The sequence below is a fragment of the Gallinula chloropus genome (genome assembly GCF_964237585.1).
Source record: "Gallinula chloropus genome assembly, chromosome: 6".
Classification (NCBI taxonomy): Eukaryota; Metazoa; Chordata; class Aves; order Gruiformes; family Rallidae; genus Gallinula; species Gallinula chloropus.
The window spans coordinates 21673152-21692077 of NC_140091.1; the positions used below are offsets into that span (position 1 = coordinate 21673152).

General features: G+C 47.0%; 1 protein-coding gene across 1 annotated transcript in view; it reads left to right on the forward strand.

Moving 5' to 3' along the window:
* The window catches only part of LOC311193540 (uncharacterized protein C1orf21), a 119873-nt gene that overhangs the window by 43743 nt on the left and 57204 nt on the right, over nt 1-18926 (forward strand). The window contains exon 2 of the mRNA XM_084266391.1: nt 4874-5080. Within this exon, the coding sequence (XP_084122517.1) occupies nt 4987-5080 (94 nt within the window). The 5' untranslated portion in view covers nt 4874-4986. The remainder of the gene's footprint in view (nt 1-4873; nt 5081-18926) is intronic.

Genomic DNA, 18926 nt, shown 5'->3' on the forward strand with positions numbered 1-18926 from the left:
ATCTCAATGCAATAAAGATAAAAACAAATACACCTGTGGTAACAAAATAACTAACATACATTTGTTGTCCAACACTGGAGATCGCTGGGGTGTATCAAAAGGAGCATGGCCAGCAGGTCAAAGGAGGTGATCATCCCCCTCTGCTCTGCCCTGGTCAGGCCCCACCTGGAGTGTCGTGTCCAGTTCTGGGCTCCCTGGTACAAAACAGACAAGGATCTCCTGGAGAGAGTCCAGTGGAGGCTACAAAGGTGATGAAGGGCCTGGAGCATCTCCCCTGTGAGGAAAGGCTGAGTGAGCTGGGGCTGTTCAGCCTGGAGAAAAGAAGCCTGAGAGGGGATCTGATCAGTGTTTGTCAATATCTGAAGGGTGGGACACACGGGGACATGGCCAGCCTCTTCTCACTGTCTGTGGGGATGGGACAAGGGGCGATGGCCTCAAGTTGGAGCACAGGGAGTTCTGCACCAATCTGGGAAGAACTTCTTCCTGGTGAGGGTGAGGGAGCCCTGGGACAGGCTGCCCAGGGGGTGTGGAGTCTCCTTCTCTGGAGACATTCCAGCCCCGTCTGGACGCCTCCCTTTGTGACCTGTCCTAGGGATCCTGTTTTGGCAGGGGGGTTGAACCTGATCTCTGGAGCTCCCTTCCAACCCCTACAATCCTGTGATTTTGTGATCCTCTGTTCCCTATTAAGGGTTCAGCTTCCAGCTCTGGAAGCGAAATGTGTTTTACCAAGGATGCAGCCTTGGATGTGATGGTCGGATAGAAGGGCTGAGGGCATGACGAGTGGATTAATGAACCTTTGAAAGAGCTGGTAAAAGAAATAGAACATAGGTATGCCTCAGGAAAACTGGGAAGGAACGGCTTAAGGTTTCCAACACCCCTCTGTGCTAAGAATTAAGCTCCCATATTTTTAGCTCAGAAGAAACTTGGGGTACGAAAAGAACACCTAGAGTCTTCTCTTGACCTGCACAGAAGATGTTAATCTCAAACCTGCTGCAGTTAATTTGGGGGTGGTGTAGACACTTTTGATCTGCCCAAGAGCTTTTTCTCACTGGCATTTTACAGATCAGAGCTTGTAAATTGCCTCTCAAATCTTGATAATTAATGATGGTGGGTGGTGAACACGAGCTGCAAATGGTTTGAGGTTTTCTTTTCCCTTTTATTTTTGGCTTCTCAAAATCACTATGCCCCCAAAAGGCTCAGGAAGACAAAAGGGAAAATTACATTTGGGGGAAAAGTGGGGGAGGAGGCGGAACAGATACGTTATTCTGCTGACATTCAAAGCACCGCGTTTTGCATCCTCAGAACCCTCCACGGGCATCCCACCGAGGGAAAGGGAGGACTGGCACCTTGTTTCTGAGTGATACCCTAACCTCCTCCCTGGGGGCTTCGGTACTTGGGCAAGAGAGGTTTCCCTGAGGCTGGGGGCAGCTGAGGAACGTGCGGTGTCATGTATCTTAGATTTCATCTCTTGGGAAATTAATGCTGCTTTTCTCTCTCTCCTTTTTGCTTGGGTTTTCTTCTTGGTTTAAATCCCGTTTATCCGTGTCGCAGTATCATCTGTCTTGCTGTTTACAGTACTCCAGGAAACATGCCTGGAAATGTGGGTTGGCTGTAATGTTCTCAGATCATTTTGGTGTAGCTTTCCCAGCCCAAATTATCCGGTCACCGGGAGAAATCGCCTCCATAATCCAGTATTAGCTGTGTACATTATTACAGATCCTCCTGTGGCTATTGTTGTGTGATGTCAGAGGTAAAACTTGCAGTTCTTGCCCTCCCCCTGTTTCCTTCAATTGCTGTGCACCTTCAGACCTGACCATATTCTAAGTAAGGCTGGTCCGTGCTACCAAGGTACCACAGGAGAGATTTGACTGTGGGCATTTTTTAATCCCTCCCACCAAGCTTTCTCCCTCTGTGTTCACATCCCACTGCATCTCTCTGCTTCTGATTGTTTTGGCAGCTCGCTGGTCCTGAGTGCTGGGACCATCACATCACCCTCCTGGATACTAATGGACAATTACATACTCTGCAGTTTGCTTTGCTGCGTGCTGGCTGTGTACGAGGCTTCATCAAAAAACATCCCCAAGCCCCCACCCTTCCCAAACCCCATCCTGCTGCAATGCTGGGAGATGCTGTCAGGTTTTATTACCAAGCAGCACTTTCCCTTTTGTAAAGGGTCCCTGCTGGGAGGGAAAAAAAAGGAGGAGGAAAAATAGTTTAATACAGCGAGAGTGTAATTCATCCAACAGGTCCTTGTGGGAGTGTGCCAGACCCTGGGCTTGCCTGCACTCCCCTGGGCTTTTCAGGGCTACAGAGGCTCTCCCCTTGTGCTTTACCCCATTGCTGCCCACCTCCTTTACACCAAGTCACAGAATCACGGGGGTTGGAAGGGACCTCGAGAGCTCATCGGGTCCAACCCCCCTGCCAAAGCAGCTCCCTACCTCATATTGCACAGATAGGCATCCAGACAGGTCTTGAATATATTGCTGGGATATATTACATCTGGATATATATTTTAATGTATATATATTTTTAATATATGTATTTATATATCTTTTACCTGGTTATATTTAAAATCAGAAATCCAAATGGCTGTTTTCAGGCTCTGCTTACCTTGAGGCTCCTGTTTTTATCTGAAATAGGAATGTTTGGGGGAGATCCTTGATCGTTTTTACCTGCTCCTTTGTAGCAGCCAGTCTATTAAAAGCTATTGTCTTTAGGCACATTTGCATCCTCTAAGAAAATGAGTCCACATTTAATTTCTGGTCCAGTTAACAAGTCCCCTTCCCAATCTGCTGTTTCTCCTCCATCTCCCACACCTCTGTGTGTCTTGACCTACCTCCTGAGCAAGCAACAGTGTGGCTGATGCTTCACATCATAGAATCATGGAATGCTCTGGGTTGGAAGGGACCCCCAGGGTCACAGAATTCCAACCCCCTGCCGCAGGTCCTTATGGACCCTCATTCCCCACTCCAGCTGTGAGACCAAGACACGTTGCCTTAACTGTGTAACGCATGCTGGCATGCCCTTGGGACACACGGGATCATCAACTGTGACCCTCACTGCGTTGCAAGAACTTCACAGCAGTGAATACAGCTTGTATGAAACGAATGTGTCTCTGTTGATGCCACCTGGCAGTGTAATTAGGGTGGCCAGCTCTGGATATTGACGGCTCGGGTGTGCACAGGGGGCTCTTGATTTTGCCCTTAGCAGGGCTGTAGCTCTGGCCCTACATCTGACAAGCAGATGGATGAAAACGATTTGAAGAATAGCCCTGGTGATTGCTTGAGGAAGCAGAAAGCTTGCCTAGCTTAGTAATGACTTCTGCTGCAAAAAACCTAGGTTTGCTTGAAAGTAAACCCACAAACCATGTAGGGTTAAAAAATAGCTCAAGGGGGTTGGCTTGCTCCCTTCAACTAGCAGCAAGAATGCCTGATTTGAAACCCTGGGGTTTGGGGTGAGTAGCTGGCTGTGGCTAAGGGAGAAGGGAGTTAATTAGAAATCGCTGCTCAAGTGTGCATGTATAGGAGGAAGGAGGAAAGGGGAAGGTGCGTGGGGGAGGATCTGAACGCAAAGAAGAATGCCTGTAGAGGTGTGGTGGGAAGGGTTAGATGCTTGGAATGGGGATTTAGCCTGTTTGTATTCTTTGAGTGAAATGCCTGTGTTTAGTGGAGGAAAGCACTTCTCTGTGCAGAGCAAGATGGGTGATGGAGGCTGGTCTATGAGTGGGTGCGAGAGGCCATTCTGCATCCCCAGTGTGAGAAGCAGTTCCACATCCCGAGTCCTTCCCCTTGCACGATAAAAGCTGCCCATTTCAGGGAACCTGTGGCTGTGGTGGCAGAAGCAGAATGGTTCTCAGCCTGACCGGCCACATCCATGACTTTGTGAATGGGCAGGGAAATCCCTCTGAGGGTGGCTGTGGAGCTCCCAGGGACCATCTTCTGGTCGGCATGGAGTAAAATGAGCCAAACCCTCTGAAAGTAAATGCTCCAAAGTAATGAGTTAAGAAATGGTGTCTGTGAGCTTGTGCTGTACCTGAACTGAACAACTCAGGGAGAAGGGGTGGTTCTCAGCTTTCCCTACCTCTTGTCCTCTTTCCAAACAGTTTGGCTGGTGGAAAGGCAAGCCAGGTCCTCTCACCACACTTGGACACTGTTTTTGTTTAAGTGTGGAAGCATTTGGTCATTAAACAGTTGATGCTTTTAATTTATTTTTTTTTAACATAAAATATTGCAGCTCTAAATGAGCTTTTTATTCCCCCTTTTGTTTCATGGACATCTGGATTGTTCAGGGAGTGTTGCTCCATCTTAAAACGAGGATGGTTGCCTTTCTGAGCAGTGGAGGTTTTATGGATCTAGTAGGGTAATGAACACAGGGAAGGAGAGATAATACAGCTGGCTATTGCCTTTCACATCTATTAACATCGTGTCTTGAATTGATTTAAGGGGGTTATTTTGTCTGAACACTTGCAATTAGCAGCTCTTAATCACTAAAACACTTTGTAAGAAAGCTGGCTTGGTGGGTAGATTGGCGAAAGGAGGAGGAGCAGATACTGGTGGTTTCTTATCTTCCCCAAAACCCCGTGTTCTGCAAGAATAGCTGGGTGGGTGGAGAACAGCTCTCTGTGTGTTGCTTTCTTCAAGCCCTGGGTTGAAGAATAGGGCCGGAGGAGACATTGAGTTCCTGTCCCAGGGCAGGACTAGTCTACCTTCATGATGAATCTAGATCAGGTGTTTCTTGAATACAGTTTTAACAGCCTAAGACGATGGAGACAGCCTGTGCTCCTTCACAAGCCCTGCCATTTGTGGGTTGAAGGTTACCTACGGTAGGTGTTACCTTTTCTCACTATTTTTCTCTCCTCTTTTTCTGTCTTCAGGTGAAAGTGTCTTGACCAGCTGCTTGGGAAGGTGGATTATTTTTCAAACAATGAGCCTGCGTCTCTAGACATGGTTTGTGGTTCGGTCCAGCTGAAGCTGTCTGAATGAAGCTATGGGCTGTGCCTCCGCCAAGCATGTTTCTACTGTTCAAAACGAAGAGGAAACTCAGAAGGGGAAAAACTACCAGAACGGAGATGTGTTTGGTGGTAAGTGTTGCAGGATTTCATCCTCCTCCAACAGCAGAACAGTGCAGGAAGGTGGATTTGGGAGCCTTAACCTTTCACAAAACACATAAAGGAAAGTGTATGTTAAAATAAATCATGGTGATAGCTCATTCAGCCCCTCCAAGGGACAGCAGCTTGACAACTGAAACAGAGGATGGAGTGAAATCAAGTAGTGGAAAATTAACGTGCAGGTGATGAGCAGTACTGCTCTGTCTTTAACTCCTCACATCATGGAGTAGTTCAAAGACAACGAGTGGCTCAACCCCCTCAGATTTATACCCTCGTCTCTGTTATGTATTTGTCATTAGGCACCAAAATAGTTGACTCATTTCCTAAAAATAAAAACCTATTCAGTAAGAAATATAATTCCCCAGGACCATTGGCCTGTAAAGCAGTAAACCATTAGCTTAGAAATCCTATAGCAACGAGGGATTGAAGGCACAGTGAAACCAGAACTAACCTTCCATGAGGGATTCCCTGGTACTGGGAGGCTCTGGACGTGGGATGAAAACAGCTCTTACACTTTATGGGAAGACTGGTGTGTGATCCAGGTCTTACCAGCATCAGGAAACATAAGTGGTATGGCATAGAACTTATAGTCAGCTTCAGGATTTCCACATATTCCCCCTCCCTGATTGTGTTAGTATATGCTGAGTGTTTTTTAGACAATAATGTCTATAAAAATTCAGGTTCTTAAAATGTTAGGAATTATCTGGAAGGCTGTTATTCTGGAAGACAAACCAGGATTTCAAGATCTGCCCAGATACCTAGCTTCAAGTAAAGTCAGCTATAAACAAGCCAGCTTTGGTTCTGTTCTTCTTAAATCAGGCGTGTCGCTTCTGTGTACGCCAAACTTTTCTCCTCTGGTGGTTTTTATAGCCATTATTTGTGCTAGAGGTGGGAATGACACATCCAGCAGCAAAAAAAAAACCCCTCCCCTTAATTTCCAAAGCAATGATATTTCACTTTTTCAGTCTTTCTGGGGATTAGCTTGCTCCTGATGGCGGATCCCAAAGTAGGAATACCCGGAGGTGTAATCTGAAGTCAAAAGTAGTGGTTCAGCAAGCTTCCAGCCTAAGGCACAGGCTGTTTTCCCATGCGTGCTCTTCACTAGCCCAAGAGATGCTGCTTTGGAATTGTGAGTTGAGTACACTGCTTTTATTTAGAGCAGGCTTTAAGTGCTGTCAGGAACAAAAAGCAGTATTAGTTTCTCCAAGGAATTTGAGCTTATATTTTAGCTGCTGTTTAGGTAAGGAGAAATGAAATGTGTGTGTCTGGGCATTTTAAAAAATTTTTTTGTTTGTTTAAACTGCATACTAAGAGCCAGAGATCATGATGTTAATGACAGGAAATCCAGTGTATTCTGAAGGCAGAGTGTCAAAAAGACTGAAGGGACTTTAAAGGGCTCCCACTATATAGAGCTGGTGTCACTGGTATCATTCAGCTACTCTGGGATCCATTTGAGGGCTCTTAATTGTTCCCTATTTTACAGAAACCTGTTAGTGGCAGGAGTAGCACCCCCCTGTTAACCACTTCCTGGCACATACTTTAGTTTAGGTACGCGGTTTGCCGTTCCTAAAGATCCCATTCAGGGACACTCCTCTTGTAGCAAAGAATTGGGGTCTGTGGCCTGGGCAACATGTTGAATGGTGACCAGAATGAGCACAAAAGCCATGTTTTTCCCTTGCTGCTGAAGGACAGCTGCCAGATCAGGAACTGGGTGTATGGGAAAGGTGAGCTGAAGTGTACCTGGCTATGCTGCTGTCCTTTCAGGACTTGCAGATGAGCAACAGGGTGCTTAGTTGCTCAGGATGAGGAAGCCACGTGCTTCACACGTCCAGTGCCTTGCATAGCTCCCGAACACAGTTTTTCAATATTAAAAAAGATAGGCATGAAAAATCCTCCTTAATATCTTATTTATTGTCCTTCTTTACAATCTTCTGGACTTCCCAGATGCCTGGAGTTCTTCCATAGGAGGCTCTTCCTGCTCCACCTTCTTCCGCATTGGAAACTGTAATGGCAATTACATTGTTATGAGTTAGATCTGAAAGATCAGAGTATTCTTTCCACTCACTTCATTTTCTATGAAACACTTGTGCTCTTAGTCCCAAATTAATTCTGTGTAACATGTTCTGTAGAGTTATTCCTTCAGTCATTAAGGAGGAAGTCAGTCAGTGCCGTATCAGAGGGCTGTCACTGTCAGGTCCCTGCACCAGCGTGGCTGCAGCTTTGCCCTCTGCTTTTCAGTGGCACTCAGCTTGCATACCACCACAAGTCTTTTCTGTCCTCCCTCCAAGCCCTCAGAAGGTGGTCTGTCTTGAAGACTGCTTACATTTCCAAAGTGTTTTTCAGGGTTTGTGATGTCCATCCATTTTCTTCAGGGGTTGTGATGTTCATCTTAGGGTTGATCCACCCAGCTTTAGAAAAAAGAAGATAATTTCTAGGTATGCAACCTTTGGATATTTTATTTCTAATCAGTGGTTTTTGCTTGACTATAGATGTCACTTTGAATTCAGAGACTGTTTTCTGATCTGCTCAGGGCATTGCAGTTCTGATTCTGTTCCTCCTCAGAGTCTCGAAATGCTTTTTTTTCTTCTCTCCCTGGTGGGGCTCATTGAAGCCAAGGCAACTGACTGAGAGATCACCCCTTCTGGTTTGATTTGGTTTGGGTTTTTACCTCTAAAAATCACTGCAGCTTGAGACTGTGCCCTGGCGCCTTACTTCCTCCCCAGCTTTTCACAGCATCACTGGGTTCGAAAAGGCCAACTGTTCCTGTCTTGTGCTGGACCGTATCTGTAAGTACATCATATACTTGTCTTTTAAGTACACCCAGGGGTGGTGACTTAGCCCCCTCCCTGGGCAGCCTGTTCCAGTGCCCAACAACCCTTTTGGGGAAGAACTTTTCCCTCACTTCTGATCTGACCCTGCCCTGGTGCAGCTTGAGCCCATTCCCCCTCGTCCTGTTACCTGGCTGGATAGACCATCACCCACCTTTCTGCACCCTCCTGTCAGGTCAGTGTAGGCAGTGATAAGGTCTCCTCTCAGCCACCTCTTCTCCAGGCTGAACACCCCCAGCTCCCTCAGCTGCTCCTCGGAAGGTTTGCTCTCCAGCCCCTTCCCCAGCCTGGTTGCCCTTCTCTGGACACGCTCCAGGACCTCAGTGTCCTTGTAGTGAGGGGCCCAGAACTGGACCCAGCACTCGAGGTGCAGCCTCACCAGTGCCCAGTCCAGGGGCACAATCCCTGCCCTGGCCCTGCTGTCACATTGGGTCTGATACCAGCCAGGATGCCCTTGGCCTTCTTGGCCACCCAGGCACACTGCTAGCTCATGGTCAGTTGGCAGTCACCCAACACCCCCAGGTCCTTCTCTGCCTGACAGCTCTCCAGTCAGTCTCCCCCAGGCCTGTAGCACTGCTCAGGGTTGTTATGTCCCATGTACAGGACTCTGCCCTTGGCCTTGTTGAATGTCATCCTGTTGGTCTCAGCCCATGGATCCAGCTTGTTCAGATCCCTCTGAAAAGCCTCCCTACCCTCAGGCAGATCAACATTTCCTCCCAGCTTAGTGTCACCTGCAAACTTTCTGAGGGAACATTAAATCCCTTCAGCCAGGTCATCCATAAAGGTGTTGAACAGCAAACCTGCTTTTCAACTGAGCAGACACACCAAACCAGGCATTCACTGTGAATCTGAAACTCGGGCCTTCAGAACTGAGAACCCCACCCTGCAACTCACAAAGTCCATAAGAACAAACTCCGGTTAGCTGGAAACAACCCATAAAAACGTCTGTCTCATCCCAAACTGCAGAAGGCACACTGCATTTTGCTGTAATATATATGTAAATAATTGAGTTAGCAGGCCTATCAAAGAAGATGTTCTAAAGAAGATTGAATATAATATGATTATTATGTCTTGTTGGTTTCTAATGACTTTAAAATCCCTGTAATAAGGATAGCAATGATAAATCTTCATTTATTCATCATTCTACTTCAAAGCTGATTTCCTGGGCAATGCATAAGAACTATAATCATGTAAATACCAGTGAAGAACAAAATGCTGTGATAGAGCCTCTAGCACTGTTGATCTCAGCGTATGTTTTAATAATCAAACCTCTCTTCTAGATTAATTTGATTTGGGCCTTTTTTTAAAAATCAAGGTGTGTTCGTTTGTAGAGGAGGTTATTGATGTGTGAGAAAATGACTGGTAATGTGATTTCTTGTGGAAAAACCTGGGTTACATGCTGTTTATTAATCTGAGAGGCCAGGTATTTACATGGAACTCTTGGATGCTTTGTGGAAGTGAGAGTAAATGTGGCCTGTAAAGATCCTGCCAGAGATGATTTCTGTTATTAACAGCAGCTCCAATTGCTAAACCTGTCTCAATAAAGCTGACACAAAGCATAGAATCACAGATTGGTCTGGGTTGGAAGGGACCCCAAGGATCACAGAGTTCCAACCCCCTGACACAGGCAGGGACACCAACCTCCAGGCCTGGAGCTACACAAGGTTGCCCAGGGCACCAACTAACATGGCCTTAAACTCCCCCAGGGACGGGGCACCCACCCCCTCTCTGGGCAGCCCCTTCCAGCTGCTCACCACTCTCTGTAAAGAACTTCGCCCTAAGATCTCATCTAACCCTTCCCTCCTTCAGCTTCACTCCATCCCCCTTGTCCTGCCAGTCTCTGCCCTTTGAACAAGCTGATTCCCCTCCTGTTTCTCTGGTCCCTTCAGGGATGGGAAGGCTGCAATGAGGTCCCCCCGCAGCCTTCTCTTCTCTAGGCTGAACAAGCCCAGCTCTCTCAGCCTCTCTTTGTAGGGGAGGTGCTCCAGCTGTCTAGTCATCTTTGTGGCCTCCTGTGAGCCCTCCCCATCAGTTCCACATCTTTCTTGTACTGGGACCCCAGCTCTGGACACAGGACTCCAGCTGGGGCCTCATGAGGGCAGAGCAGAGAGGGACAATCCCCTCCCTGTCCCTGCTGCCACCCCTCTTCTGATGGAGCGCAGGATCCCATCGCCCTTCCTAGCTGCAGGAGCACACTGCTAGCTCATGTTAAGTTTCTCAGCCACCAGAACCCCCAGGTCCTTCTCAGCAGGGCTGCTCTCCAGGAGCTCTTCTCCCAGTCTGTATATATATCTTCGCAGTGTTGAACCTCATTAGGTTCACCCGGGCCCACCTTTCAGGCCTGTCGAGATCCCTCTGGATGGCTCCTTTCTTTCTATTGTGTCAACTGCACCACTCAGCTTGGTTTTATCAGCAAACTTTCTGAGGGTGCGCTCAATTCCATCATTGATGTCATTGATAAGGATGATAAAGAGCACTGGTGAGCTCTTTAACATCTTTGTTATAAGCATGGTAGGTTATAAACCGGTTTGTCTTAGGATGACTGGGAAAATGCGGTAAAAGGAAATGTTGAACATTGGGGAATCATAATGGGCTAGATACTATGTGCCCTGATCGGATTTTCAGATTGCTTCACAAGCTGTGCTGTGGTCATCTTCACAGCTTTCCTGGTTTGTAGTACAGACCCACCCTTGTTTTGCCGATGGACACCATGGAGGAGGTGTGTGAGGGACCTGATGTCAGATCACTTGCGGATGTGCATGTCCTTATCTCTGCTCTGCTCTTCCTCACTTGTTTTTTTCCAACCTTTTCCTCCCGTGTCGATGCTCCCTCCCAGATCTTTCATAACTAGTTGAAAGCCTAAGAGACTGTTTATGTATGGCAAGCGTTGACCATGGTATAGTGACCACCGCTGCCATGTCGGGAAAGCATTGGCCTGCCCGGCAGTGAGGAACTCCCTTCTCTCATCAGATTGAAGTGTTCAGACCCCAAAACAACAACGCTGCTCTAGAGCAGCCATACCTGAACTGGAAGAAGAGATAACTTTGCTTGGCTTCTTGTTCCCAAATGCCACACTTCGTTTGAAGGCTCTTTTTTTGACAGGCCTAGAAGCATCATCTCACTGCAAACTTCAGGCTCAGGGTGTTGCTTAGGACACTAGGACACCTGTGAGCAGGCAGACTGTTCAGATGCCCTCAATTAATACGAGATCGACTTCCTAAAGCTGCTTTGTTTCTGTGCCTGGAATTCTGCAGGGCATCTCCTGGCTATTTGGGGTTCTGAAGTTGGGGAGTTTTCTGATAAAATTTGAAGTGGAAAAAATACATGAGAAGTGTTTCCAGTGAGTAACACCTTCCTGTTACCTCTTCCTTTCCCTCAACTGCCCAAAAAACCTGCTAACATTGAGAAGGAGAAGTTCATCCTTCTGAAAGGCAGCATGGTGGTCATCCTCACTGGAGGCCGCAGTTGAAGGAATGTAGCTTCTGTTGTGTTGGCCGCGAACGCGTGCTGCGGTCGGAGTCTGGCTGCACTGAGCAGACCCCCAGCTCGCTTGGCCTGGCAGCGTGTGTTTTATCCGCCCTGTTGATTGGCTGTAGCACTGCATGGGGTTGTTCTGTCCCTTGTGCAGCACTCTACACTTGGCCTTGTTGAATGTCATCCTGTTGGTCTCAGCCCATGGATCCAGCTTGTTCAGATCCCTCTGAAAAGCCTCCCTACCCCCAGGCAGATCAACACTTCCTCCCATCTTAGTGTCATCTGCAAACTTACTGAGGGATCACTGATAAAACTTACAAAGTCATTGATAAAGATGTTGAACAAAACTGGACCCAGTACTGAGACCTAAATATCCAGTACATGCAGTGTCCTAACACTGTACTGGGTATTTTGAGACAATCCCCCTTTTTAAGACACTTTCAAACATGACCACCCATCTCTGGTGCCACCAGAGGCACTCACTCCATGCAGTGATTCATCTGTACAAGGGGCACTTGAGCACCTGCTCTCTAAAAACCCCATCTCAGGTGTGCAGAACTTTAAGTATCACAGGAAGCTATCGCTATCTTCGTATCTCATGCAGCAGTTGCCACCTCTTCCGTACCATTGACCTTGCAGCTACAGAAGCTTTTTGTTCATTTAAAGTCAAAGTACAAGGAGAGGAGGAGAAAACAAGAAAACACTGACCCGTGGAAGCTGATCCCATCCACCACTGGTGAGCAAGCTTGTGCTAGGGAGCAGATCGACCAAGCGGATGGATGGGAGCAAATTGCTTGTCATTCCAGGCTGGAGGAGGGCTCTTGGCCATTGGGTTCATATCGCTACACCCTCAGCCACACTGCAGGGTCACTTCACAGAATCACAGAATCTTCTCCAGGCTGAACACCCCCAGCTCCCTCAGCCGCTCCTTGGAAGGTTTGCTCTCCAGCCCCTTCCCCAGCCTGGTTGACTTTCTCTGGACATGCTCCAGGACCTCAATGTCTTTCTTGCAGTGAGGGGCACAGAACTGGACCCAGCACTCAAGGTGTAGCCTCACCAGTTCCGAGTCCAGGGACACAATCCCCTCCCTAGACGTACCTTGGGGGAGCACTGCATTTATATCCATCGAGCAGCTTGTTTACCAGATGAAGCTTTCCCGTTCCTCGTCGTGACTTCTGTCAGGAAGCAAAAAGCAAGCAATAAAGAAAAATGGGGCGTATCTGGAGTTCTGTCTCCTATTACTGCAGTTCTTTCCTTTGAAAACATTCAGAAGGACCTGAAATGAGATTACTTTCCCAGATGGAGAACAGATCTTTGCCGTATGAATGTCGCAGAGGCTTTCTGACCCATAAGCAAAGAACAATTGAGTAAATTTAACGAAACAAAATGGTACTTTTTTGTTGCTGCGGTTTGAGATGACTGTATTGGATGCTAAGCTGTTACAGGAGCGTACAGCCCTTAGCTTTAAAATTCATCCCTACAGTTTAACTGATGCTTGCTGTCTAGCCAGAAGATGCAAAGTACCCTTCTTCTTTGCAGCCTTTAACCTTAGCACACAGCTCAGCACCAAGCCTTTCCCCCTGTGTTTATCTTAGCATTGGAAGAGCAGACAATGCTCATGGTTAATTTTGCTGTAGGAAAACTGAAGGAAGAGGAGGGCGACTCCAAGGGTATCCTTTTTGGAACTGTAATTCTGTCCATTTTTCTCTTGTGCAAGACTGAATTTGCAATTCTTCGACACCTTAACAAGAGTTGGACTCAGAGCAGAGCAGGTGTCCATAAGCTAACTAGATAACCTTCAGGTCCTGGTTATCTTCTTCTAATCATCTTGCAATGCTTACAGCCCCCTGTCGTGGTGTGAGATGAGGGAATTACTCCACAGTGTCATGCTACTTGGTGTAAATGTACAAATATATCTGTACAGCCCCTTTGCAGCTTTCCAGCTGGATGTCTGCTGGCTTCTGATCCAGAGCCCTGGAACAGGCTGCCCAGGGGTGTGTGGAGTCTCCTTCTCTGAAGATATTCCAGTCTAGTCTGGATGCCTCCTTGTGCAACCTGTCCTAAGGACCCTGCTTTGGCAGGGAAGTTGGACTCGATGAGCTCTGGAGCTCCCTTCAAACCCCTACTATTCTGGGACTCTGTGATCCCCACGCAAACCCAGCACCTTTAGTGGTGAGAGACGGTGAACCAAGGTGGCGAAACAGTTGTTATCCCTGTTTTAGGGGGAGGAATTAATCACAAGCAGGTTGTACCTTCCCCATGTCTTAGTTTAAGGCAAGCTTTTACCTTTCGTGATCTGTCGTGGCACTGGAGGAGACGGCCCAGCAGATGGGGAAGCTCTGAGAGATACGTCGACAGAGTTAACTCAGTTTTATTCTTGGGAATGACCCTTCCCACAAGCTGTTTATCTTGATGAAGAGTCAAAGGTGGATGAAAATAAAGCCCCTGGAGTATGCATTTCACAATTGCATTAGTGTGCTATAAATAGAGGCATACATCCGCCTTCCTTTGGTATTGGCTAGAAAGAAGGCAGGATGTGATTTCTGGCAGCCTTGGCGCTGAAGGAAATCCGTTTATTTTATGGTACAGACAAACCTCCTCTTTTACTTTAATCTGTTAAAGAAGCAATCCTCGGCCTCCCTTTGCCCACCTGTAGCCAAACGAGGGGAGAATCCGGGCAAAAATGTCGTTGTCCTTTCCGAGGCTGCAGAGCTCCATGGGCCCTTTCCCAAGCAATCTGTTACTTGACCATAAAGTGAGGGGAAAAAAACCAAACAAAGGCTAAAATTCTGTCAGGAGAACCTCAGTCTGGGGGGTAATTCTCCAGTTCCCCTGCCTCCCCGTAAGACTTGCGTGTTGTGAAGCTGCACGGGTGTGTATTCACTTCAGCAGCACAAGGCCGTAGTACTGTAATAGGAACTTCCTATTAGTAGTAGAGGTACCTGTTAAATTCAAGGAAGAGATACCTGACCGGTGTTTCTGTACCCCCATGTACACAACTGAAGATGCCTTTGCAAGTTATTTACTGGGAAACTTTGGATTTCTAAAAAGCTGCCGAAATGCCTCGCCACCCCGTGCAGTCGGGCTGCAGCAGAACGCCCGCTTGCTACCACAGAAGGTGTTTTTCCACAGGGTACTTCTGCAAAATGCCATGGGTGTTTTAAGTAAATCCTGTAACCCAGCGGTTGTGTTTGGGCCTGGTCTGAGGCCTGTGATTGTGATGCTCTGTCTTAACACTTGCGCCAGAATGAAATATAATTGGGAACCTTAAGATCGCTGCCTCGTGGGTTTATAAAGCCTGGCTGCTGCTGAGCGGGTGCAATCGTGCCCTTCCACGTGTCTCTTTCTCCTTATCTCTATGAAGGAGGGGGATTCTAACAAAAAAGGATCAGGTTTAGGGTGCCTTTAAATGATATATTTGCTCTCTGCCTTTGTAATGGGAGCGCTGCGAGGGGCTGTTGAGGCAACTGGTGTGGAGCACGTCGTGTTCTGCAATACTGGGAATAGCGTGAAGTCGCTTTTGTTCCAGGATTGATGGTTTCAGGAATGATCTCGGGTTATTCAAAAGGGAAAAAAGAGGGGTGTAGGGTTGGGGTTTTTTCCATGGAAGTCTCCTAAATTGTATTAATGGTTGTATTTATTAAAATTACAGACATTTTATTCCCTGTATTTTGTCGTCAAATGTATGCCTAATTTCTAGCTGCAGGAACTGGGTGCATCTTGAGATGTTTTTAGTGCTTGTCTAATTCAAGCACTCTGTGCACGCGTTTCTCTTCCTTTTTTGTTATCGTTAAATGCTGCCTTTCCTCACTCTCTGATATTTTTCTTTCTTCTTAAAACTGTTGCCCAGAGGGAAGGAGGCATGGAAAATCTTTAATTTTAAATTCTTTAATTTCTTTTCTTTTCTACCCAGTCATCTTCGTGCTTCCAGTATGTCCCCAATGTGTGGGATCAGGTGTTACTTGCATGGAGCAGCTTCGGTGTGGCTGCAAACAGGGACAAGTACTTCTGGTACTCAAGTTATGTTCATGAGGACAGTAGGGACAAGGGAAAAGATCGTTAATGGTACAAGATGGCATGGAAGAGCACTGACTGTGTGCTGCAGAGAACTGGGAGTCAGTTTGTGGCTTGGTGTATATAGCAAGATGGAGGCGGTAAAGTGGACGGGGCTGTGAGCCAGGCAGGCTCTTGCTGCCCGTTGTCACTGCAGTTCCAGGGATTTCTTAGGGTGTTCCCATTGTTACCGTTGATTGCTTGAACGATACACCTCCACTGGCGCCGTGTGGGTGGTAGGTGTTTGCTTTTGGGGCTTTAGATAAAGCTTTTGCAACATGGATGCTGCTCAGGGAAGTAGACGCCTTTCAGTGATAATGAATTAACTCTGAACATTGTAACCAGAGTAAAATATTAATCTTACCGATAGGCTCGTTGTGTCGCTCGTCAGATGGCCTGTAAGGAAATTAATTAACTTTTGTATTTCTAGCTTCTGGAAAGGGGCCTTGTGTTGTATAGATTAAGTTTTCGTTAGTCCTCCCCTCTTGGTTTACAGAAATACTAGCAATCAGGAGACAGTTGAGCTCATCCTGAGTCTCCAGTACGTCACTGGTCCTGGGTTCCATCCTTTTCATAATTCAATTAATAAAAATGAAATAGCTGTTGATTTCTAAATACTCTTTGAGGTGTGTGAGCAGTGAAAAGTTGACAGACTAATATTAGTAGAAGAAAGCCAGAAAGGATGGGAAAATCCTTTTCAAGTCTGATGTTGCAGGGCAACGATCTCATTTAATAGTTGACTGATTGAGAGCAGCATTACGTGTTAAGTAAAGAGGAATCGGCTTTTTTATTGACAGAGAAACTGAGGACGCCACATCGTGTATTTGCAGTAATAGGAAGTGTGTGATTACGGGGTGTGGAGCGGTGATGCCTGGGTTTTTATCTTATTTTTCCAGGGAACTCCTGGGGCAGCTCAGTTCAGGAAAGGGGTTTGGTGTACAGTACCTTAGCAGGGCTGTAAGGAGCAAGGATCTCTGTTGTAATCTGAGGGATGCTCGCAGTAGTGGTCAATGTGGTTTTTTTTCCTGAATTCTGAATAGTCCCAGACAGTGATCCATGTTTTCCAATGGAGTTCATAGTTGAGTGCTGGCTGCAGGGTCAGCAAAGACTGGGAGATTTGTTGATGACATTGAACAACCTGTAAAGAATGAAACATTTAGTGCTTAGTGGTGTTTTTTTACCCTTCTAAGGGAGAATTTTAAAAAGGGGACAGTGAAATGGAGTTGGAGTAGCCCTTCCGACCTGGCTGCAGTGTGTTGTGTGGATTGGCCGAGGTGACAACTTTTGGGTTGCTAGCAAGATAGTTTCTGGGATGTGGCTTAGAGAGGCCTCTGCTCCTGAGGGAGTCACACCACCACTGCCTACAACCTTGCTAGGTGTTTCCCACCTAGCTGGATCGTGGGAGACGTTATAGCCCTTCCTGTGTTGTGGTTCACTGTATTTGCAGGTTCGCTCCCCAACCATTCCTCTTCTCCCTTGTCTCTCCCTTCCACAACGCAGAGGTCTGTGCCTGTGAAGCCAGTTCTCAAGCCTTTGCTTTCACCATGTCTGAGCAGCACAGGGTGTTCTCTGCAGGGCAGGCTCACTCGACTTCGTGTCCCAAGAAGTCGGCGATGTTTAAATGTGATTGGGAATGCTCAACTTCCAGCTGAAGCTGGAACAGGATGGTTCAACCTCGATCCAAGACCCCACCTGATGGTTTCATACAAACAGCAGTATTTTCAAGGGATGGAGACCCATTGTTTTCCTCCCATCTGCTCCTTTAATTAATCTCTCTGCTGCTTGTTTCCTCTCCTGCTTCCATTTCTCAATTTGATCTTTTTAGTGGGTTAGATAATTGCATTTACTGAGCATCTTTCGTGCCGAGTGCTGTGGCCATAATCTCCTCCACCTGAGATATGGTTTCCTTTGAACAGCCTGGTATCTGGCTCAAAGTTAAGTGTTAATTAAGTAAAAAATAAATTTAAAAGTCTGTGTGTGTGTATATATATATATGTATATGTCTGAGTGATACAGTTTCAGCAAGCAAAAATCTGGGTAGCTGAATGACAGCTACAGCACCAGCACTGGGTTTTGGCTTCCTAATTACAGGCGAGTGCACAAAAGTCTTTAATTATATGATCACATGGCTGTTTTGTCAATACCATCTTATATATGGGGTTTTCTCAGATCTTAAATACAACTGGGAGTTTAAAGATGTCTGGAGGTTGTGTAATTAAAGACATCAGCGGGCAAGCAATGCAGAAGCTGTTTAAGAGCTGGATTTTTGGATATTGAGGCTGAATTTGTAAGAGTCTGTCTGAAGTGGAGGAATAGCCTCTGAGGTTGTGGTGTGTTTCCCCATGCTTGAACATACATATGTCTGGCCGGAGGGATTCATTGGAGGAGTTGGCCAGAGGCTGCCTGACCTTGTTGGGGAGCATGATGGAGCAGCGGCAAAACGTTGCCTTCCTTCCTGGTTTCCAGGGGGGTTTAAGGCTTCCAATCCTGGCCCATGTGCACACGCATCCACAAGCCCCTTTGTCCGCAAGAACTGGTTTTGGGTACTCGCTGTTTTCTGCTTGTTCCTGGCTCTTCCCATACTTCTCTTTCCATAAAGAGGATTAACCCCAAGGAGCACGGATGAAGTATGAGCTCCAGCAGGAAAGGCTTTAGGTTGTACCCTGACCAGTGACCTGTCCTCCTCCCTTGATCTTTAGACCCAGGCTGGGTGGACCAGTGTGCGAGGAGTCAAACAGGAGGGGAATCAACTTTTTAAAAGGGTAGACACTGGCAGGACAAGGGGGAATGGATTGCCCAGAGAGGGGGTGGATGCCCCGTCCCTGGAGGTGTTCAAGGCCAGGTTGGCTGGGGCCCTGGGCAACCTTGTGTAGCTCCAGGCCTGGAGATTGGTGGCCCTGCCTGTGGCAGAGGGGTTGGAGCTCTATGATCCTTGGGGTCCTTTCCAACCCATGCCATTCTGTGATTCTATGAAGCCACTTGTGCAAACCTCTCTGAGGTCTCTTGTTTTTCCCACATGGTGGAGATTGTGTACAAAGCAGAAACCTTCATGGAAAAATTAACTGGGAAAACACCTCCATTGGTTACAGAGGAACACTGTTGAAAGCTGCTGCCATGACTTGGGCTTGGAAATGGGCTTGATAAAGTAGAAGGGACTTTGATAAAATTTCCCTGTTTCGTTTCAAGTAGGCATCACCCTTGAAGGAGTTAATGCTTCATCATGCACTGGGTGTGATGTGGGGCTGTAATAGGAACTGCTCAACAGGTTAGAAAAGACCTACCCCATCTTGCCTGGCTTTAGGGTGGCAAGTGTCCTTCCAGGACTGCAGAAGTCCTCCAGGTAGGATCTGTCTTCTGTTCCACTGGATGTCTTGGTCTCCTTCATTCCCTGCAGAAACTCAATTCTGGCAGTCACCTCTCCCTTGTGCAGAAGCAGGAGTTAGCATTCTCATTTCTAAGTAGTA